This window comes from Teleopsis dalmanni, chromosome 2 (genome assembly GCF_002237135.1).
Source record: "Teleopsis dalmanni isolate 2A chromosome 2, ASM223713v2, whole genome shotgun sequence".
Lineage (NCBI taxonomy): Eukaryota > Metazoa > Arthropoda > Insecta > Diptera > Diopsidae > Teleopsis > Teleopsis dalmanni.
This window is the reverse complement of record NC_051847.1, coordinates 207,947,684-207,972,695: the sequence shown is the minus strand read 5'-3', so window position 1 is coordinate 207,972,695 and position 25,012 is coordinate 207,947,684. Positions and strand designations below refer to the sequence as shown.

The following is a 25,012-nucleotide window of genomic DNA, read 5'->3' as shown; positions in this document are numbered from 1 at the left end:
AGTCTAACTTTTTCATAACTGATTATATTTCAACACTAGCTGAGAGCGTCATTTAACCGATGTTTACAACTGATGTCAAGGTGTACTACTAGAGTCAATGTAAGAAATGTAGTACTGAAGTGATGTATTATATATATAATTCATGGTATTTAATAGCTTTTAATAAATCTTTCTTACACCTATCAGAATTCTAACATTAATTGCAGGAAATTAAGGAAAATATTATGAGTTGTGATGAAACTGTACCATGCTTTCTATCTACTTTCATTCCATTTCTATTTCTTATTTATATTATAATTTGAAAATAATTAATGATAATTAGACGAAAGTACTTGGCGTCAATCAAAGTCAAAACAAATTGAAAAACCTTATATGGTATGCAAATTAAATCGAGTTTAATTTTACACCTTGAAATAATGTTTGTTGCTTCAATTCTATTCAGTTATCAAGAAAGTGGTGTAATGCAAAGTATTATAAAACTATGATAGCTGTAAGGAAGCCTTCTGAATCGCTTAGAGCTGTGTTAAAAGCTTTTAGCCTTTTGTGCAAAGTTATGGGCGTTGACGCAATAGACCCAAAATTTCACTTTAATTTTTTTACAGCTTTATCTATATTGTATCTTACTGCATATCATGTTTGCACGCTGTATACTGCATTTCAGCATAGAGATGACTTCGGATTTATGTTGCAGGTACTCTGCACTATAGGTGCTGGCATGCTGGGAGTTGTTAAACTAGGAACAGTCTTGAAGTATAGCAAAATTTTGGGAGCTATGCGGACACTTATTGAACACTTGTATACTGAGTATGAAATGCAAGGTACTGATTTTCGGAGAGCACTCTATAATAGTTGCAACAGCAGTAAAAAAATTATAAAAGCGGTGAGCTTCAGTTACGTTTTTTTAATCTTCACAATTTTGGTGCCACCATTTACGATAATGGCAATTAACGGGCAGCGCCAGGTTATTTTGCTGTATGATGTTCCTGGTTTGAATATTACAACTAATTTCGGTTATATTACAATAACGACTATACATACAATTAACGTTATTACTTGTGCTATTGGATTCTTTACAACCGATATATTTGTACTATTATTTTTATCTCAATCGTATTTATTTGTGAATGTGTTTAAAGTGAAAGTTAAGGAATTCAATGAGTCAGTGACATTTGCAAAAAATCGTTTTATTCCAGCTACTGAGAAAGCGCTAGAAGATATGCTCAAATGGCATACACTTTATCTAAGGTAACAGAAATTGCTATTCAAATGTTTAAAAATAAATCAAATATAATTAATCGTTACAATTTCCCTTAGTTACACTAGAACTTGCAACAATATTTTTTTCATACCAGTCACGGTACAGGTAGTTTTAACAACGTTTTCAATAACATTAACTCTGTATGTAATACTAACCAGTTACTGGCTTGGCGCCTATTCCTTTCTCGGTTTAATGGCTGTTAATTTATATATTTTATGCATAATGGGAACTAAGGTTGAGAATTGTGTATGTATAGTAAATACTATTTTTCAAACGTACTTTTATATTATTGATATTGAAACTATTCAATTTAACTATTTCAGAATGACGAATTTTGCTTTGAGATTTATAACATATCCTGGTACAACTTAACAGTAGCTCAACAGAAAACTGTAAAACTTATGTTATTACAGTCGCAATCACCAAACGTTATCACTATAGCAAGTGTTATGCCATTATCTGTCTCTTCAGCAATGAAGGTGATTAATAGTGAATGTAAATTAAGATATTTTTCTTAATCATTTTTATTCTTTTCAGATTACTAAAGGAATTTATAGCATCTTTATGATGATGGTGCAGCTTTTGGTAGAATAGTTGTCTATAATAAAACTGGACTTATTAGGAATGTTATTGAAATACTTATAGTTACAATAATAATATTAAGTTATTATAATATTACTCATTTTGGAGTGATGGGAGTGCAATTTTGATTGATTGGAATTTGTATTTTCTTAAATCTATTCACTGTTTTTGTTGACTTGTTACTGCACTCTTTCAAATATTTTTACTAATAAATGTAACATAACTTTTGCAAAGATGATGTTATAACAGTCAACTATGATGAAATGATTATGTCTATCAAACATTAGAATTCATAATAATTTAATCAATTATTGCCTATATGAAAGATATGAGATGTGTAATCACTTCAGTCGTCAAATATGCACAGCTTCATCTACGGATTTTATTTAATATGCGATAGCTATGATGGTTCTAACTCAATTCTTAAATATAAAAATCCTTATAGCCTTGCACAAAAGCTATTGTATTTGTTTTGTGATGAATTTTTATTTTTGAAATCAGATATACACTCTTTGTTCGCTTAGGGTACTGTAAATAATTGATAAAAATATTCAATCTTTAAATGAATAACTTGAAACATGGTTTATGCTCGGAATATATCATCAAGTGATTGAGTATGTGCATAATCGATTACATACTGATGAAGACATCACTATATAGGAGTTTCTGATAAACCAATAAATAGGGGTAGACACGGAGTTTTCCGAAATGGGTTATATACATATTATCTTCATTTTAACTGGTACTGTGGAACAAATTCGGAAATTTGGTTTATGAATTGTACAAAGAATTTTATTACGGTTATATAAATGAGATTATTGCTAACTTTTTCAGAGCTTCCAGATTTCCAGATTGTTTATAATTTCCCTTTTAATTCCTGTAAGAAAACTTTGAAGGTTTGTTCATTGTACTATTTATTTATTTATTTATGAGCAGTTCTTAGAATTCTAATTTAATACAAGCGAGATTTATAATAGGAAATTTAACATTTAAAGCCATTAAAGCTGTGCGAAGTTTGCATCTTCTTTTAATAGAGAAAAATTATGTAAAGAATGACAACCGCTTTTTGTGAATACTAAAGATGTATATCTGAAAATTCAAAAAAAATTAAATAACTCAAATATAAATAGAATTTTCATTCTTGAATAATACCTATTAGTTTTTAAAATTTTCCTGATATATAAAGTACTCTCTTTGATTTATCGAACTTTAGTTGCTGTGAGACAAATATTAATTTTAATTAAAATCAACTGGTGTTGTATGTTTAACACATTTATCAATAATTTCCATACTTTTTATATTAAGTTAATTTTTTATAAACTCAACCATCATCATAAAAGTGCTATATAATGTTTTTGTTATCTGAAAAACAGTAAAATTATTTATCTTAATTCTTCTTAAATACGAAAATTCCCAAACTAACTTGCAAAGCCGTAGCAACTGATAGTGGCATGACTCCGGCTAGCATCATTTGATTTGGCTGCTGCGATTGCATCAATATGAGCCTCACAACTTTTTGTTGGGACACCGACAAATTGTACCAGGATATGTTGTATATCTCATATTCTATCTCTTCACTCTTAAATATTTGATGTATATATTAATAGATAAAAAAGTTGACTAAGTTGTTGCAATTGGCTTACGCATCTTTCCAATGTAGTACCCAATATAAAACACATATTTAGTTTTACATATGCAAATGTTGCAAGTGGATAAGCTCCCGTCCAGTCAGAAGTTAATATCAAATACAAGGCAGTTAATATTGAAAAGACACAACAAAATATTTGTATAGAAATTTGTTTATAGAACATTCTGTTGCATATACTTAAATATCTGAAAAAATATAACAGAAAGTAATATATGCACTGATTATCGAAAGAGTGGAGAGGAATACTTCAGATATAATTTGTGCCACAGCACAATATCAATTAAACCTTCATCGATGTCAGGTGTTTCTCTATGCTGTGCACTATCAATGAGGTTATTAAAGTCTTTTACCTTTAAACGAAATATTTCACAAAGACTTTTAATTTGAACGAAATAAAAGATTAAAAATAAATCACCGACATAAAAAACAAAAGTTGATAAAATTGCCGAGATCACTTGCACAACAAGTGTAATTAAATAACCTGTCAACGTCTCAAGATTTAAACCAGGGATATAATAAGGTAATATCAACTCATGTCGTCCTTTAAATATCCATAACATGAATGGAGGTGATGTCAGTATAAAAGACAGAAATATATAGAGTAAAGCTGTCCATTTCATAAATACTTTGACTTGTACACAGCAACCATTCAATGCAGTGACGTAGCTTCTGTCTCTTTTCTCATATTCCTTGTATAAGCGGACGAGGAGCGTTTGCAGATAATACAAGTCATTACTATACATTTTTGCATTCATCAGTATTGCAGATATTAGCACAGCACTTCCAACAGTTGAAAGGATCTCCAAAGTGCTCTTCCAGTCTCTCTGTATGGTTTCGATAATTATCCATGACGTAGAAACACAATATACTAAAAGAAAAAATAAGATTACAATCGCCTTTGCATTCAAACGGTAATTTGGTTCTGTGCAATTTATTCCGATGGCACCAGTTAATAAACCAAAATATTTTATAAGTTCCTTTAAATTCTCGATAGGAGATATCGGGTTAGTAGTCATATTATTTTCCGGTATGCACTACACTTCCTAGCGTTTAAAGAAGTACTGTGCGTTACTAAACAAAATAACGATAATTTAGTTTTCTTTAACAATAAGCGATAATTACTAAATAATAGCTGATAAGTGTGAAATATAACGCATTGTTATGACTCATGTTTATTGACAATTCCAGTGTCTTTGTTATTGATTGATGGGTTAAATACATTTTTTAATTACTTTAAAATCACGAACGGAATTTGAAATAAGTCACCTGACTTGAGCAAAAGAAATATATACACCGCACTTATGGTAAAGCGCCTTTAATATTATTTGCCTATAAATTTTCATAAATAGATTTTTGCAGTAGTTCACACAATCCCATAGAACCTATACTTTTTTGTTATTTTTGTGGTTATGTTTCAAGCTGATTCCTTAGTCCTGGATTAGATATCATAAACATGTGAGAGAGCGGATTGGATCCATTCTCAATAGTTACTTCATGCTTGTTGTTTTCTAGTGTCCTCAGACACCTACAACATTATCGGACACATCATCAATTTATTTTTGAATCTGCCAGCAGATTTTTTGATCTGCTGCATTTCTTATACATTCAGTCATTAATCAGTTATTTCAGAGGCTTCAATTTAACGAATTCTAACATACTTTAATCTCTCCGGGTGCATATTTGTTCTGCATTTGTAAAGATCCATTCTTTAATAAAACTGATATGCTTATAATCGCAAGCAATCAATTTAATGCATATGCCCTTACATCCATATATAAGAATTAGACAGACCGAAAAGCTTAATGTACTTAAACCAGCTGGTATGCGCAAGTTCAACTCAGGTGCGTTATTTTTCGAACATGATAACATCTTTCCAGTAGGAGAAGTAGGAGGGGACGATTGAGTATCTTCTTTACAGCTGCCCTGCATAATGTAAAATTTGTATCCAAAATGAACTTGTTTTCCATTCTATGGTCTAAGGATTCTATGGTTAGGTTACGGGTAAAGGACCACTTTAACAATAATTGGTTAAGGTTAACATAAATTCGTTATGTTGTGTAAAGGGATAAAGAAAAGAAGAGATGTAAGTATACTGTAGTTCACTAATGTATAAAAATTTCATGTTTCATTGTCCCTATTGAGAAAAATGAACAGATTGTGATATCTCTTGATTGAAAAGCCACATCGTTCTGGTAAGGAGTATCTACAGTACATACATAAAGATCACTGCATCTCTTCTAGTCAATATGTTCTCATTCACAATATCGTGTAGAAATTAATATTTAATTTTTTTTAACTCTAACACTTCTTGAATGATATCAAGAAGTGTTTTGGCAACAACAATCAACAGATTTTTATACACATATCGGCTATCACAAGTATAAATATATCCAATCGCTTACAGTGAGTGTGTGATACCACAAAATTACTGCAGTACTGGTTCCTTAATTAATGTTTGTTATTTGCGTAATTTAAATACAAATTAATTCAAAATAAATTTAACCTATCAATCAGATATAATTATAAACTGTATTGGTTTTCAAACACGTGTCAAAACAATACGTTATAGTTCACACTCCACTCGTATTACAATATTTTTAGTAATTAAAATGAATATGAATGAAGTAATATTAAAAAAAGCGTCTTAAGCTTGAGATAGTTCACTTGTGCATATAGCGAGATTTAAACCATGTCTATTCCTTCCGAGAACTTAAGCGAGATCATACAACGCGTTGGTTTTTTATCGGGGGCTGTTGGGATGAATTGCACGAAACCAAATTATGGTTTTAATATAATCACAAAAGCAATTTTAATCATTATTTTAATATATGTTGTTTGCACATCTTGGCTTCTTATCGAAACTATACAAGTGGACTGGAAGCACACGTTAGAGATATTTTCAACTGTTGCAATTGTTATACTAGTCACCACAATACTGGCCAATATTATCGTATACAGCAGTGATATTTATGGTCTACAGACACTCCTTATAAGCTTATACAAGGAATATGAGAAAAGAGACATAAGGTATATTACTGCTTTAAATGGTTGCTGTGCACGAGTCCAGATACTTATAAAAGCGGCGGGCTTGCTTTATACTTTGATGATTTGCATTTTAATTTCATTTCCAATTACTTTATGGGCAAAAACTGGAAGATATTATTTGGCATTGCCTTATTATGTACCTGGATTGAACATAGAGATTTTATCGGGCTACTTAATAACACTTTTTCTGCAATCACTTTCCGCAATTGTCGGCACCTTTGTATATTTTATCGGTGATTTATACTTAATCTTTTATTTTGTTCAAATATATAGTCTCTGTGAGATTTTTCGTTTAAAAGTTAAGGACTTCAATGATCTCTTCGAAAACGAACGAGATGAAAAAAATTGCAATATAGATGAAGCATTGATTGATATCGTTCTGGGGCACAAATTATATCTGAAGTAATTGATAATTGTTGAAATAATTGCTTATAACTGTATCTAAACGATTTTTCTTTGCAGATATTTAAGTATGTGCAACAAAATTTTTTATATTCAAATTTCTATCCAAGTATTTTGTTGTGCCTTCTCACTGCTCATGGGATTATATTTAATGCTAGTCTCAGAATGGATAGGAATTTATCCAATTCTCATTTCATCATTTGTTAAGTTAAATATGTGTTGTATATTAGGTACTACATTGGAAAAAAGTGTAAATCTTTTCAATTTATATACTCTTTCAATTCAATTGAACTATATATTTTTATATTTAAGAATGAAGAGATGGACTACGAGATATACAACATATCCTGGTACAATTTGTCAGTGCCCCAACAAAAAGTTGTAAGGCTCATGTTGATGCAATCGCAGCAGCCAAATCAGATAATGTTAGCCGGCGTCTTGCCATTATCGGTTGCTACGTCATTGCAAGTTAGTTTTTGTTTTTAATAAATGAGTACTACAACAAATTCTAATACTCACATTATTATTTTTCAGATAACAAAATTACTTTACAGCACTTTTATGATGATGGTCGAGTTTGTAAAAACTTAAACTGCTGTTTAATCTGTTAAATATTTTTAATTTAAATAGTAGTCTATATCTTATGGCTTTATAATACTGAATATACGCTATGTGGAACTATCACAGAAAAATTATTATAGAATATTATTTTCTTGTAATCAATATTTAATTTTCTAAATAAAGATCTCTGAGTAGATCTTGAGTTTTTAACAGTAAATCATTTCTAACTACTGATCATAGTATTTTTTTCCTGATTTTATGTTACTTTTTCAACTAGTTAGGTTAGTATAGTGATCCCCACCTTTTGGGACGAATTTAGACGTGTTTTACTATTTAAAAAAATATTCAATTGCCAACTTCCCTTTGCCATGGTAGATATGGCAACATATCCACTGAGCTAATATCCACTGAGTACTTTGTTCAAGCATGTATTAGCTACTATAAAAAATTAATTTACCGGTATTTGAATTATAAAATTAAGTATATTCGATTGGTAGACATATCGAAGGTCTAATTAATCCTATTGTGATATTATGAGTACTTTTTTTTTTAACATTAGTAGCCTCAAAGAATTTTGGGTAGAGATACCTCTCTTCTTTGATCCATGCAGTTTAAGATCACGACTTATAGTGGATAGAGACTTTCTGACAAGTGCTGGCAGTAACTGAGCAGTTAATTTACAAGTGTCATTGAAAGTTGCCTTAGTCTGTCAAATGATTAATACTTTAAATAGTGTGTTGCTGATTTTGAAGGTGTTTAAGATCATAAGAACGATGAAAGTCAATCAGTCGTTTTGTTCTTCAGTGAATACCAATTTAGAGTGCGTAGTATTAATAAGCAATTTTACCGAGAGTATACAAATATGATTGGATTTATAGGAAGTCATTCTATAAAGTCTTCTAGTCTAGGCAATTCATCGGTTTGACGGTAACACGGAGTGTTTACATTAGCCGATTCCTCCCTCGAATATACACAACATAGCACATAGTAAAAGCTTGGCAATACTTACCAAAAATATATTATTGTGTTGAACCCATTAATTTACGTGACTTTTATTAGCAACTTTAGCCTATAAGTTAGATTTGAACTGTTATAAAACAACTCTAGTAGAGATACATTAGCAGAAAGAGATGCATGAGTAAGTTAATTGTATGTTTATAATATTATAAACTTCGACATTGTCGATAGAAAATGCCACAATGGAAATAGTCATCCATCTCCATCGGTTATATTTTTAGCAACTACGTTTTATTTTAACAATGCCAAAATGAATGGCTTTTCGAGCTTCAATTTTAAGATAGCTAAATCGTATTTAGGAATAAATAGGCATCAATAGATTAATTAAATAAGCTACATCCCACAAATATTTTGCAGGAGCATTTCCTTAACATGAGAGGAGAGTATCTATCCTCCATTTACTCAACTGACTTTTATTTAATTGAGTTCGGAATTTAAAAGTAATTAAAAAATGTATCTAATCCATCAATCAATAACAAAGAAACTAAAATTATCAATAAACAGATGTCATAACAATGCATTATATTTCACACTTATTAGTTGCTATATTGTAATTATCACTAATTACTAAAAAAAAAAGACTATACTACAGTTGCTTCCTTAAATAAGGCGCAGTACTTTTCTGAATTCAAAGAGGTGTAGTGTATATCCGGAAATAATATGATTATTAAGCCGGCATCTCCTTTCGAGAATTTAAAGGAACTCATAAAATATTTTGGTTCATTAACTGGTACTGTCGGAATAAATTGCACAGAGCCAAATTACCGTTTAAATGCAAAGGCGATTGTGATTTTTTTCTTTATTGTAGTATATTATTTCTCCACAACTTGGTTAGTAATCGAAACTATACAGGTAGATTGGAAGAGTACTTTGGATATAATTTCACCTCTAGGAATTGTGGTGCTAGTATCTACGATACTGATGAATGCAAAAATATATAGTAATGACTTGTATTATCTGCAAACGCTCATTGTACGTTTATATAAGGAATATGAGAAAAGAGACAGAAGCTATGTCACTGCATTGAATGGGTGCTGTGTACAAGTCAAAGTATTTATGAAATGGACAGCTTTACTCTATTCATCATTGGCTTTCATATTGACGTCATTACCAATCGTTGTATGGACTCTTACAGGACGTCATGAGTTGATATTACCTTATTATATCCCTGGTTTGAACACTGAGACGTTGACAGGTTATTTAATAACTCTTTCTGTGCAATTAATCTCGTCATATATAGCGGCTTTGGTTTTCTATGTCGGTGATTCATTTCTTATATTTTACTTCGTTCAAATCAATAGCCTTTGTGAAATATTTCGTTTAAAGGTGAAGGATTTTAATGATCTCATCGAAATACATCAGAATGGAAGAGAGCCGAATATCGATGCATCTTTAATTGACATTGTGCTGTGGCACAAATTATATCTGAAGTATTCCCCTCCGCTATTTAGCTACATCAGTATATTTATATTCCTCTCCATTGTTCTATTTTAGATACTTGGGTATATGCAACAGAATGTTCTATAAACAAATTTCTATACAAATATTTTGTTGCTTATTTTCGATATTAATTGCATTGTATTTAGTGTTAACTTCTGAATGGACGGGAACTTATCCACTTCTAATAGTTTCATATGTAAAGTTGAATATGTGTTTTATATTGGGTACTACATTGGAAAGATGCGTAAGTTATATTACATAAACTTAATGAATTATTATCTTTTAATAAATTTTCAAATATTTAAGAGTGAAGAGATGGAGTATGAGATATACAACATATCCTGGTACCATTTATCGGTGCCCCAGCAAAAAGTTGTAAGGCGAATGCTGATGCAATCGCAGCAGCCAAATCAAATGATGTTAGCCGGAGTGTTACCACTGTCAGTTGCTTCGGCTTTGCAAGTTAGTTTGAGAGTTCCCTTATTAAAAAATAATAAATATGAATAATTTTACTGTTTTTCAGATAACGAAGGTTTTATATAGTACTTTCATGATGATGGTTGAGTTTATAAAAAAATAGTTTCACATATAAAATATATAAGTAACTGGTGAACTAATTATTAATCTTGCTTGTAGTTAAGTTATGTGCACTTAGTTGAATCTGATAATAGAAAATATCGAACACGTTTAATTAAAATAAATTCTTCTTTTTTAAATGGGTTTCTAAGTTAAATTCAAATTAGGGAGGTGTGAGTACAATTAGTTACAATTTCTTTAAATTTTTTCAAGAACCATGAACAGTCAATCAAAATGTTTGTTGTAAGACTACAAATATTCTCGGTCCTAAGACGATTGGTATTTTCAGCAATATGTAAGCACATAATGTGCTTGATCTGACACAGAAAGTAAAACTAGTATTTACATTAATATTGTTGATTTAGCGGTGTTTACTACTGAGTTGCCTGCACATATCTACACATCATTTTATTCTATTTTATAACATAATTGGTACTGAATGTTCTTAAAAGATTATATTTACAAATGAATAATAAGAAAACATATTGTGGATGGCAGATATATGTAGGTATGCCCTCTCGCGTTTAATATTTTGGACTTAATAGAAATATAAAAACTTTTATTGAGTATATATAAACAAAATAATTAGCATTTAAATAATAATTTTATTAATATTATTGTTGCGTATCAGTATAAATTTGTTCTTGTTTTATAACCCAATATGAAACTGTAGAAAATTGACAAAATATTAACCGAAATACTAGTATATAAACGTGTATAAACTACTTTACCGTGATAGCAGAAAAGTTTTCACATATAGTGAAGTGTAGGTATACCAATGTCTATTCGAGTTTTTTAATCGAAAAAGCAGGTAGAGTAGAGATATTAGTAAGGATGAAGCTAATGAACGAAATCGAAAACGAGAGCTCTAATAACAAAATCGAACTCTTATGTCAGTACTCCTATTCCTTAAACTTAACTAATTGCATTCACAGGCTACTTAAGTTAAATATATATATTTTACTTCTCTTAGATAAGTTGTTTTAGTTGTTTATACTCGAGTGTATATTCTTTTAATAAACTGAAGCTTGCTGTTACGCGTATAGTTAACATTTCAGTATGTAAGGTACTCCATATATATTAAGGGATCCACTACAGCAATCCATTTCAGTAGCAACTTACTTCTTAATTAAATTTAACATTATCATATATGTACTGTAGAGAAATTTTGTGACCTGAAATATACCAGAATTAGTTATGTACAGAATGTTGAAGATATAACTGATACAAACTTGTAGCGCAGTGTCAACTGATAATGGCAATACTCCGACTAATTTTATTTGGCATTGCTTTTGAGATTGCATCAACATAAGTCGCACAATTTTTTGTTGCGGTACCGACAAATTGTACCAGAATATATTATATACTTCATTGTAGAATTCCTCGCCCTTAAATATACAAAACTTATTGCATACTAAATTCTTTGATAGGAATTACTTACGCAGTTTTCGGATACAGTCCCCAATATGCAGTACAAGTATAGGCTAACCAACGAATAACCGAGCAATGTGTAAGCGCCCAAGTAATTGGTAACCAGCATCAAATACAGGCACATCAGTGCAGTAAACGCACAACAAAACACTTGAGCAAGAATTTGTATGTAAAAAGTTTTGTTGCACTTTGTCAAATATCTGCATAAAATTAACTAACAAAATGAATGAATAAATTAAGTAATAGACAAATACTTTAAGTATAATTTATGCCAAAGCACAATGTCAATTAAGGCTTTGTTCATATTGCACTGATTTCTAAGTCGTAGATTTTCGGTGAGGTCATTGAAATCCTTCACTTTCAAACGAAATATCTCGAAAAGACAGTAAGTTTGCACTAAATAAAATATCACGAATAAGTCACCGACATAATGAAGAAAACCACCAAAGAAAAACAAGAACGATTGAAAAGACAATGTAATAAAGTAACCAGATGAAGTAGTGATGTCCAAACCGGGCACATAAAAAGGTAATATCAAATGGCGATGTCCTGTCACAATCCATATGACAAATGGTATTGAGAGCATTGCAAAACTTAATAAAAAATAAAGTAAACCTGTCGCTATTACAAATGTCTTCACACGTACATTGCATCTATTTAATGATATCTTATAGATGTGTCCTTTGTTCTCAAATTCATGATATAGTTGTACCAGTAACATTTGCAAACAATATATGTCATTAGCATGAGCGAAAACGTTGACTAACTTTGTTGTCACCAGGAAAGCTGTACCAACTGTACTTCCAGCTTCTAGTGTAGCCATCCAATGAATTTGAGTCATTTCGAAAACTCTCCACAATATAAATAAGTTGCATATTACTAGCGCAAATGACATCATAATAGTCATTTTATTGAACCGATAATTTGGAATCGTACAGTTCATTCCTACTACGCCTGAGACGATTCCTATGAACTTTAAAAGCTTGACTAAATTAACCGAAGGAGATTCTATGACCATTATTGTTGTCATACTTTATTGTAAAGGATATATAACACCTGCACCTCTATCTGTATAAAAAAATACTGATTTCTTACTAAACTTAACAACTGTGTCCTGTGATTAATATTTGAATGAAAATAATAAAGAGGCGACGTGTGAATAAAGCATTATTGTTTTGACATGTGTCTGATACCAATTATAACATATTTTTTCTGATTGATAGGTTAAATATATAAATTCTTTAAAAAGTAAATAAAATGAAATAAAAGACAACTTAAATACGTGGGAGTAGTCAAATATTACAATACAATTCGGTGTTGGAGACACATACACAAGATAGAATTCGATTTATATAATGGCAGGGAGTTGTAAGTGAACTAGTTCTTTCAAAGAACCTAGTTAATATATAAAGAAGTTGGTAGCTTTATAACAAATTTAAGAATTAGTAATTATTTAAACAGAAACTATGCTATTAGCATTATCAATAACATAATTTAAATTCCACTTCAGTACGTGCAAATTAATATTCATAATCTTAAAGATTTTAAAAATTAAAACCTTTGTTGATATTAGTGAAAATAATTGAATTCTGAATTAGCCAATAAAATAATGGAGATCTGTTTATATCAGCTAACTAATCGAAGAACTTGTGTTCGAACAAATAATTTAATGAAAGCATCGTGAACATTTCAAATTACACTATACCATATTATCTGTTGTCTGTTAGTGTGAGGTATATGAAGAACTGTAATCAAGAAATCTGTTGTGCTCCCTCCCACTAATGCAAAATAGATTTAATAGATTTAATGGTAATATGTGTTAATTACTCTCTTAACAGCATAACAGTGTTTCTGAATTTAGGATTACTTATTCTTTGCCTTTGCCAAGTACATTACATTTTTTTGATGTGTTCTCTGGAGATTCAGAATTTTCGTTTCAGCATCTGTATTTAACACTTGATAGAACATCATTGCCAATAATTTGCCACATACCCTTTAGGAAATTTTCTTCCTTAATGCACTGCAATGTTTTGGTGTTTGGGCTGAAGACTCAGGATTTTTGTCGCTCTATGTGTAATACGATAATGCTTAGATGTCCTTAATGGCACAGTAAAGAATCAAATTTTTAAATTGTATACAATAAAAAATGTAATGGTTACTATAAAAGATTCTAATTTTTTAAATATAGTTTCGAATATTTTTTATTAATTTAAACTTAATAAAACAGAAGCTATTTTATTAAAATTGTGTAACCATGATAACAAATTTTTTTTACTAATTTAAGCTTATGTAAACTAAAATTATTTTATATTATATTGATTTTTAACATCCGTTTTGACCAAAGAAACTAAAATCTTAATATAAACTACAGTTTTCAATAGACAATAAAACCATAACCGTAGAAAACAGGTTTTTTGAGTCGATCATAGAATGATCTTCTAAGGCCTTAAAATTGTATTCCAAGTTTTCCATTAATAAATGTTCTACCAAACACACTACCCTAGAAAGGTCTGGGAAAGCAATTACCATAAAATGGTATTTATAACCACCTCCAGGAGTTTCCGAGTCAACTCAATCCACCAAGTAAACTGAAGGTGCGTATTTGTTTTGTGTTTCGATCTCCTGTGCTATCAACTATTGAACTTTCATCTGAATTCAAAGATTATTAGATGACTACATTACTTTCTCCTTTAGCTTTTATTAATTTTTGTGATTGTTCTGATATATTAAAATTTTTTAACACTCTGAGAAATAGTATCTTCCTATTTACACTTGTAAAAATTCACTATAATTCAAAAATAAAAAAGCAGAAAACCATAAAAAAATTTCAGTTAAAAATGATAGGTATATTTTGTATTCCATAAGAATGGGCTGTCCAGACTAGATGTGATCCCGGGTCTGTACAAATAATTGAATAGGTTGGAGGGCCGTAGAAATAAATATATTAATAAACATATGCTATAAATACAAAAATTTATATGTTCTTTATTAATTAATGTTTAAGAATTGTATCACTATTACCATTATTAATATAATGTATTGAGTATGAGTTTTTGGAACCAGTTGTACAAAGAAATATATACTAAAGGCTTTGGTAATTAACTAAATTAACGTCAAGTGTAATAAATTATTTAAAATATTTTAATTCATTTATTTGGAATACAAAAAAATGAAATAATGCATGTGTATAAAATGTGTATAAAAATAAAATATTACAAAGAAATTTTGTCTAAGTGTGGTAGATTAGAAACAAGTCGCGAGTCACACAAATATTAGCCGCGGGCCGCTAGAGGCCCGTGGGCCGTTCTCTGGATTGAACTGCGATAAGGTATCAAAAGAAAATTGCAAATTTTTATCTTATGATTACGTTGGCATTTCGCGGAAAATTTATTTCGTTATTCTTTATAAATCAATAATACTAATTATGTACTTTATTAAATAGAAAGACGTCCATTCATACATGAAAAAGTATATGTAAACAAATTTTTCAGTCTTGATATCATTGTGCATTTTACTTTCTACAGTTTTTAGGTATTATTGAGCTAATATACCAATTATTGCAGTTTAAATTACATGTGATATAATGGTCTTGCTTTACTTTAAAAACAAAATATATCGCACACATATGTACTCATACTCATAATATCACTATTAACACTATAAGAGATCTTGTAGGTCCCAATACTCACTTCTTCCAAAAAAAATTAATTTTCTATATATAATTATAGGATGTTTTATTTAATATGCAGGATATAAGTATTTAACATTCTTAGTGCTATAATATCCAAATGATATTGGAGTCCCGTATTCAAAAGCAGCCTTGGTAAGTAGCTTTTAAGGCATATTTAATTATCAATAAACTGTGCCATCATCGCAAAAATGCTATAAAGTCGTTTTGTTATCTGTAATGCATCTGTGTTTAAAGCACATAACTTTATAGAAATCTTGATGTTGGCGCATTATTCATACTCACTATTAATCCCGTATCAACAGACAATGGCCACAGTCCGGCAAACATTATTTGATTTAACATCTGAGATTGCATCAACATGAGTCTAACGACTTTTTGTTGTGGCACCAACAAATTATACCAGGATATATTATATATTTCGGTGTAGATGTCTTCATTCTAAAATGTATGTAAAACAAAATGTATACTAAAAATATTGGACTGAATTACTTACACAAGTTTCGGATATTGTGCCCAATATGCAATACACGTACATGCTAATAAAACAAATGAATAGAAGTGGATAAGCTCCTATCCAATCTGTGACCAGTACTAAATACAAACACATCAGTATAGTAAAAGCACAAGTTAATAACTGGATATTAATTTGTATAGAAAAAACTCTATTGCATATATTAATGTATCTAAAAAATTAACTAAAACAATTAGTAAGCAAACTAAGTAATGCACTAATACTTTAAATAAACTTTATGCCAAAGTACAATGTCTATTAAGGCCTCATTGATGCTATGTTGTTCTTTATGTTGTAGTCTTAAGGTAAGATTATTGAAGTCCTTCACCTTCAAACGAAATATCTCACAAACACTGCACATCTGTACAAAGTAGAATATGACAAACAAATCACCGACGTAATGATAGAAGCCACCAAAAAACATAGCAAGCGAGTGAAAAAATAACGTAATGAAATAACCTGATGATGTTTCAATATCCAAGCCAGGCACAAACATAGGTAATATTAGATAATGTTTTCCAGTTATAGCCAATAAAATGAATGGTAATGAAAACATTATGGAACTCATCAATGAATAAATGAATGCAGTTGCTTTTATAAATGCCTTTACACGTTCACAGCAACAATTCAATGATGTTTTATAGTCAAGTCCTCTATTCTCATATTTCTGAAATAATCGGACTACGAACATTTGTAGTCCATATAATTCTTTGCTGTATTTGTAAACTGTGCACAACTTTGTGATTAACAACACTGCGCTGCCAAGAGTACACGTGGACTCGATTGTTGCCATCCAATGTATCTGAATCATTTGAAAAATCCTCCAAAATGTAATCAAGATATATATTAGGAGTAGACATAATAGGAAAATTGTCATTATATTCAGACGGTAATTTGGAATAGTACAGTTTAGTCCTACTACTCCAGATAAAATGCTTATAAATTTAATAAGTTTGGCTAAGTACTTCGAAGGAGATTCCATATTATTATGGAATGATATATATTTTACCGGTATATAAGTTACGAACCTATTCCAATATGAAGAGGAACTAACATGTTAGTAAGCTTAACAACTGTGTTCTGAAGTAATTTTTTCTGTAATATAAATAATGAGGATATGTGTGAAAAATGCACTATTATTTCGATAAAGTTCAATATGAATTCATAGTTTTTTAGTTTTGATTGATGGCTTAAATATATTTTTCTTTTTAATTATACAGATGTCATCATTGCGTGGGAGTACTGAAACCAATATAACAAATGCAGGTATTAGGTAGACATGCATGGCATGTAACACATGCGGTTTTTATAATTATTGCGAATTATTACCAATTCTTTTTACTCATTGTAACCAGTAGCCGATATATGTAATCTGAAAAGCGTAAAGGTACCACCACACTTTCGTGTTAATAACCTATGTTTTCGTAAAAACCCTGATGAATGTTCTATGAGGGTGCTAAGTCAGATCAGGGACTTAGACAAGGCACTGCACTCTGCTGTTTTGAGCCGATTGCGATCTTAGAAAATGTTTCGCTCTAGTTATTTTAAGGTTTCAATCAGTTTATGAAAAATATATCGATCGAGGATTGCGTCAGGAGCAGACATGGTTGAATTGAACTGTACTTAAGTAACCGAAAAATGTCTATACGTTCAAGAGACATATATATTTAACATTAGATAATATTATAGTATAATGCCAAGTAAGATCATTCATTAATTTAGTATTGAATATAGAAACGCTGCTGCATTTATAAATGCGTTCACACTCTGACAGTAACTATTAAATGATTTTTTGTAGCCATGTCCTCATTTTTATTCTCATATTCATGAGAGATGCAATAGTATATCATTTTTTACAAACTAATACCCTAAACCATAGTCTAATACCACTGCGTAAGAGTTTGCTTACAATTCTCTCAAAAATTTGACATTACATTTAAGATTGGGTGGTAACTCATTAACTCATTTAGATATTTACCTGCCACAGACATTTTCTAGTACATCTCCAACGTTTTCGGTTGGCAGGGAGTCCATACTGTCAAAACTGTCAGAAAGCTACTGAAAGCGCAGAACATATTGCTATAAATTAAAACAATAATTCTACAAAGAGATTTTAAGGTACCCACCATCTCCTAGCAATATCAGTTAAGAAATGTACTTAAGTTAACTCATGAGGTAACCACTTTTCTAAGAATATTCGGGAAAAAAATTTTTATGTATTTTACAATCAGCACCCATGAGACAATTGTCTTTCAAGAATATGCCGAATAAACTTTTTTTCATATTTTAAATCGATTGGAAACATAGGGAAATCTCTCACCCAAAAACAAATTCTTATTAAAACATTAAAGAATAGTTCTACTAAAAAGATCTTAAAGAAAAAAATCTTTTGTATTTTAAAACCAACGTCTATGGGACTAGGTATTTATTTCTTAAGTGTACACTGTACACCAAATAAAAAAATCTGTATTTTAAACCGAGAAATCATAATGTGATCTTCTAGTCATAAGAAGATCCCAAAGTAAAAGAATTTACTATATTTTAAAACTAGAGGCCATGGGTCAATGTTTCTTCTGCAAATATCCCAATAAACGCCTAATTAAAAAACTGGCTTCTATATGTTTTATAAATCAATAAGTGATTGTTCATTACTTTATACTATCTCACATATATATCAGGAATTAATTTCAAAAAATTTAATATAATTATAATTAATAATTACAATTTTTGAAGTTAGTTACTAAAATTTTTAATTTGCATAATATTTTAAGTATAGTGCAGAGAAAATAATAGTGCTTTTGAATATTTTACGTGCTGTATTATAGCATACTGTTATTTTCACACTTAAATATAGTTAGAAAAACAGATCTACGTGTTCGGAGTGTAGTCTTCTATAGATAACTAGAACTTTTTAAATTTATATTGCATTTTGTATGTTCTGTATGTTGATTTTGCAATAATTTGGATGAATTCATTTTTTATTCATTGATTGTAACATCACCATTAGAAAGCTATAAACGGCCTTTGTTATCTGCAAAATTATTTATATTGTATATATTATTTACAAAATTATCTTCCCCCTACCTGCAGTCCAGTGCTCACCGACAATGGCATCACTCCGGCCACAAGAATTGTATTTGGGTTTTGTGATTGCATTAGCATAAGAAGTACTATCTTCTGTTGAGTTGTAGTTAATTTGTACCATAAGATGTTGTATATCTCAGCTGTAAAGTTTTCGTTCTGTGAATTGTAATATGTAAGTCAGATAGATTATTATTATTATTGCATCAACTGTTCGAAACTCTATATGAAAGTATAGTACGACTTACCGCAATTTCAATTTTGGTACCCATAAAGCAATAAATATTTAAGTGTGTAACAGTAATTAGCAGATAAGGATAAGCGCCATGCCAACTCGATGTGAACACAATGAAAAGAGTTAAAAGTATAGATAAAGCTGAGGTAAACACTTGAATTGTCACTGCACTCTGAAAAATTGTATTACACGATTTCGTATAGCTTTAAAGAGAACAATTAAGTGTTATAACAAGAAAATATTTTTCAATACATGAAATTACTTGGCGTAAAATTGGTTCCAAAGCACTATATCATTAAGAGACAAATTGGAACTCATAGAACTCATTACTTTGACATCACCCACTTTTTCATTAAATTCACATATTTTAAGTTTTAATATATCAACATAAAGAAATGGTTGTGACAAAAAAAGTATCATAATCATATCTCCGGCATATAATCCAAAAGCGCCGACATACATGCATACGCAGTGTGAAAAGTTTGTGAGATAGTAACCAAAATCGGTTTCAACATCAATGCCAGGTATATGAAAATGCATTATTAGAAAACGCCTACCATGTATCGATTGTAAAATAAAAGGTACCACAACTATTATACCACACGGCAGTACGAAACTCAAACCGACAATAATGAAAAATTTACGGATTTGTTCGCAACTCTCATGCAATGCTGCAGAATATTTTTCGCCTTTCTTTTCGTATTCCTTAAAGATGTTCTCGATTAACTTATTCATTTTTGCTAACTGTTTTCTATAAACCAATCCAATAATAAGCTTCGAGCCACCAGTTATTGCACTGCCGCTCATGCAGAAGGCTTCCAATAGAAACAACCAACTGTTCAGTTTTATGACTGTTAATATATTTAAGAAGAAATAGCTGAATATAGTCACCACTATTATTGCAGTTACCCAATTAAATCTGTAATTAGGATCGGCAAAGTCGGCACCTACGAAAGTGGCGCAGATCCGTTGAGTTCTTATCAATTTCGCCAAATATTCGGACGGCAAACGTTCGGTGCTCTTCATTATTCCAGTGTTTGTGAATGTCGCTAAAACCTGCAATATTTATATTAAAAGTAGAATGCAGTTAAATGGATGAGAAAATAGTGAATGGAGTGATTGGATTTATTAATAATATATAACGAATTATTATAGTGATTGACATGTCACACATGAAGTGACGTTTTAATTGTTTAAAATTGGCATTATTGTTGGATGTAAAAGTATCGACTGATGTGATATACTTTAACTGTTGTTCAATTCTCAGTAGAACTGACATGCATCAAAATTAATTTTAAATTTATATTATGAAAATTTTACTGTATTTTTTGATTTAAGGGATAGTGCTGGAATGCGGAATTCTTTAAGTTTCGAAATGATGACGCCAATGCCTTAATCTGGAAATCTTTAAGTTTTGAAATAAAGAAATAAAAAATAAAATAGCTAAAGCTAAACGCATTACAGCACAACACATATTTGTGAACAATTTTGTTATAATCTTGGCCATACGAGTATCATGCAGAGACTCAAATGCCTGGTATGTGAAATATCAACGGTGAGAAGAATGGCAATGGCAAAATTCTTAATAACTATAACAATAGATTGAACGCATTCCAGCTTAGCACTAACATGCAAGCATAAAAATTATTACTGAAAACTGAGTAATGCCATACAGGCAGGCGTAGGAGTACACAGGAGTACAAAACTGAAACTAAAACTGTTGGTACAATAAGAAAATAATGTAACACAACTATTAAGAAGCATTAACCAAGAACAACCACCAAGGCAATGGGTTGATGAATGAAAATTTCGCAGAAGGACATTAGAAGGCAAGAATAATGGTAACAACAATTGAGTTGACGACGACTATGTTGATGTAGTGTACAAAGGAACGTTGATGGCTGTCATGAATACGACAGTGATGTTGATCATAATGATGTTGTTGTTGATGATGGTGATGATGATGATAATGATGATAACAGAATATGGCAGTTCCAAAAAAAAAAAAATAGAGAAAATCATACCTGAGCAGCATATCAGACAAAAATATTTATAACAAAGCACGCTTCACTGACTTATGCCATGGTGTGTAGAACAACACATCTGACTCGTATGTATCTAAACTGTTTAATAGAACAGCTACGCTAACTTAAACTAAATTACAACTATACAATCTATACATACACCTTTTGCTTTTCACTTCATGACCATAGCTACTCCCGCCCAAAATTGTGTGCATTAAACATACAATATACGTATACGGTTGGAACGTACTATAGCAAATGTTGGAGTATATAAATTTGCACAGTAGCCACCCGCCACCCTCCACACGCCACCCTCACAAAGGAAGATTCGTCCTTTTTTCTATATGCTATTGCCTTCGCCATTATTATACTTGACATTTTCGCTATTGTTTGCTTTGAATAGAATGTGAGCCTATAAGCAACGTAAGGCATAAGCTGCTATAGAATTGTACGCCTTCAGCTGCAATGGAATTTTATTAGAAGTAAATTTGCTCATTGGACTTTGCTATTCTATTGTACTGAAATATGACAGGAGTAAAATATTAAGAAAAAGAAAAAAGCAACAAATTACAAAATAGGAGTCAAGATAAAATACGTCGTACATATCGTAACACAAAGGCATCAAATTGGTAGCATTTCTCGTTTAAAGTGACTTTGATGAAATCTAGTAACCTTACAAAAGGAACCACACAAGACCAAACAACCATATTTATTGAACGCAAGTACTCGTGTTTCAGACTTCTACTTTTAGTTACGCAGTCAATTTAAATCCTTATTGGGACCTCTAGAAATAGCATGGAAATTCTTGAATGATATGTTTTGGTTGGTTTTATTTTTGGTTATCTTGTATATTGCAATTTAAACATTTATCAGTTAAAATGGCATTTGAACAACATTTAATTGAAACAATATTAAGTCAGTACTTCCCCTTTTGAAATTTGCCTTGTGCTTTGTGCTTACACCAGAAATAATTCAGGTTTGAGAGTTCCTTTAACATCTAGGTATATTTATTTACTTACATATTATTAATATGCAACAATAATGAATGAAGGTAAAGAATAAGTTTCCTAGTCGGAACTCGTCTTGAGACATAGAAGACATGAAATCAAATTTCCCACAAAAAATTAAATAAATAAATAAATATTAGTTGTACATATTACATAGTATAATATAGTTTTATTATATATAAAATTTAAGAACACGATCTTTTATTCATAACTGAAATAGAGTTGAGAATTCAATAGAGAGTTTCCAACAGTAGTGAATTACAACAACAAAATTTTATTATTTTTAATTAATTGAATTTTTGGCTGACCATACAGCCGTCTTGCCAAAATCCCATCGTTAATGGTCTTGGAACTATTGGTCTTGGAATTATTGGTCTTGGAATTTGACAACGTTTCACTTAGTTTGGGTCAACTGAATTAAATTTCCACTGCACTTATTTATTCATATAGATAACAAAAACAATATTATTATAATAGCCAAATTTAGTTCCGGATATTATATTATCGCAGTTGATTTGCCTTTTATTTCCTGAATAAGCATTCACGAGCATTACGATTAAATAGGAAATAGGATGAAAACTTATAAGTTCCAATTGTTTCTATTAATATTTTAAAACTCTTTTTATGGTACGCCCTACTAAAAGCTTTCAAAAATGCCGAAGTCTCCTGTATATAAAATACCTAAGGTTCACACATCAGTTAAATATTTAACCCTTTTCGAACGACGTAAGATACACTCTTACTCTTACTTTTCACATAAACATTATTTTTTTTATCGTACTCTCCTAGCCAGTAAAGTTCGTAAACGGCGGAACTACTTAAAAGTCCTTGTTCCAAAGTTAGCAAAGAAAATTTTTATGTAATTTGAAATTGTTGCTCTTAAGAATCAGATTGCCCTCAGCACAGAGCGCCATCCAACGTTAGGAACTACTGATTTGTACTATACACCTTTTAAATTTATATCAATAAGCAAAATTATTCATATTTTATAATAATTAATTAATATAGCATATGTAAAGTTAAGGTCTTCTTCAAATGATACCATGCAGTTCTCCTTAATTTGAAATGAATATAAATTCATATTAAATTTGTAATTCTCATTAAGTTTAACTTTTTTTTCCTATATATAAAGTCCATACAATTATTAAAATTGTTAAAAATAGTTATTTTAATATAAATTAAATATAGAATTAAGAAGTATAATCTGAAATCGTAGTTTTCGGGAACTCTTTTTTACGATTGTTGTAGACATATATTTGAGACCTAATATATATATCGGTTAGTAAATATACAGCCACTAAAATTATTTTTTTGATTTTGGAACTAGTCTAATAGTTCGTTTTTTGAAGAATCATTTATTTTTAATCATATTTTCTTTGCAAATGGCTATTATTGGAGTAAAATGTTTACCATGGGCCATCGTTTTATAGTATCCGAAAAAAAAGTGATCTTAAGCGGTCAAATCTGATGTTGATTATAAAGAACATTGAAATATAATTCGTACAATTTGGACTTTATAAACAAGGAATTGGACACTTTTTTTCGTCTTATAATACCTTTTTTGTGATTTATTTTAACGAGACGACCAATCTCTTTAATCTATTTCATTACAAAAGACTATAACGTCCCAATAACCTGATTTGCTAGGTTTTTATGAATAATATTTAAAATTTACATACAACTTTCGAAAGAGATGCAAATTTTTAATTTATTTATAAATCCTCATTCAAAGGCTGCTATGAATTTCTCTTGACTTGTGAACTTTAAGTTGAACACTTACAATTCGTTTATCCATTTTTATTATCTGTGCGATTTATTACCGGACTGATTAATAAATTATGACACTAGAAGCACAATTATTACACCCATAAAGCGAGGCGTTTGTTGACGAGGGTTGTATAATAAGATTATATATGAAATAATATTTTAACATTTTTGTGATAAATTGATTCTTATGAAACAATTTTATGTAAATAGATTCTTTATTATTGTTATTGCACATGAGAATCCAAAACCACTGAACTTTTAAAGTACCTATAATTATCATAGACAGTAATTATTTCGGACTAAAATAAGAAATTAGAAGGTTTTGAACTTTTCGTCAGTGTGACAGACCTTAGTGAATATTTCGTGTTAATAATTAAACCTTACCGAAGAAAAATGTTAAACTGTTGTCCTCCATACTGCTATAGTTTATGTCAACCTATGAATATATGTAAATATATTAGAAAAATAACAAAATAGATATGGTTCAATTCACAGTCCAATTATATGATAAATTTGTGATAAATTAATGCGACAGATTGTGGAACATCCAACTATTTTTCGATCCAATTTTTCTATAAAATTTTATCTCTCTTTTTGGTCAGCTATTTATTGCAGTAATGATATCATTGAGTAATGAGTGATTGTCGTTGTTACCTTTAGATCTAGTCAACAAATTGAGCAAAATTATTATACATCAGTTAGTTTAGGTTCGGTTAATTTGACTGACCGTAAGTCA

The 25,012-nt window shown here is 30.3% G+C and overlaps 4 protein-coding genes across 4 annotated transcripts in view; 1 reads left to right on the top strand and 3 right to left on the bottom strand.

Annotated features, from left to right (window-relative positions):
• The first annotated feature begins 481 nt into the window (after positions 1 to 481).
• LOC119676644 (putative odorant receptor 83c) lies at positions 482 to 1,852 on the top strand. The gene is made up of 4 exons (XM_038087895.1): positions 482 to 1,245; positions 1,315 to 1,504; positions 1,582 to 1,737; positions 1,796 to 1,852. The coding sequence occupies exons 1-4, from the start codon at positions 482 to 484 to the stop codon at positions 1,850 to 1,852; spliced, it is 1,167 nt and encodes a 388-aa protein (XP_037943823.1).
• Positions 1,853 to 3,145: 1,293 nt separating this feature from the next.
• LOC119676643 (putative odorant receptor 83c) lies at positions 3,146 to 3,586 on the bottom strand. Its single transcript, XM_038087894.1, has 3 exons — positions 3,484 to 3,586; positions 3,264 to 3,419; positions 3,146 to 3,202 (listed from the first exon to the last, which is right to left on the bottom strand). Exons 1-3 carry the CDS (start codon positions 3,517 to 3,519, stop codon positions 3,146 to 3,148), a joined length of 249 nt encoding a protein of 82 aa, XP_037943822.1. The 5' UTR covers positions 3,520 to 3,586.
• A 12,116-nt stretch (positions 3,587 to 15,702) lies between these two features.
• On the bottom strand, positions 15,703 to 18,196 carry LOC119676642 (putative odorant receptor 83c). Its single transcript, XM_038087893.1, has 4 exons — positions 18,141 to 18,196; positions 16,145 to 16,313; positions 15,934 to 16,089; positions 15,703 to 15,862 (listed from the first exon to the last, which is right to left on the bottom strand). Exons 1-4 carry the CDS (start codon positions 18,194 to 18,196, stop codon positions 15,806 to 15,808), a joined length of 438 nt encoding a protein of 145 aa, XP_037943821.1. The 3' UTR covers positions 15,703 to 15,805.
• Positions 18,197 to 19,120: 924 nt separating this feature from the next.
• The window catches only part of LOC119676641 (odorant receptor 67d-like), a 6,927-nt gene continuing 1,035 nt past the window's right edge, over positions 19,121 to 25,012 (bottom strand). Inside the window, exons 3-6 of the mRNA XM_038087892.1 lie at positions 19,741 to 20,534; positions 19,492 to 19,681; positions 19,247 to 19,402; positions 19,121 to 19,193 (exon numbers count right to left, since the gene is read on the bottom strand). Coding sequence (XP_037943820.1) covers positions 19,134 to 19,193; positions 19,247 to 19,402; positions 19,492 to 19,681; positions 19,741 to 20,534 — 1,200 coding nt within the window. The 3' untranslated portion in view covers positions 19,121 to 19,133. The remainder of the gene's footprint in view (positions 19,194 to 19,246; positions 19,403 to 19,491; positions 19,682 to 19,740; positions 20,535 to 25,012) is intronic.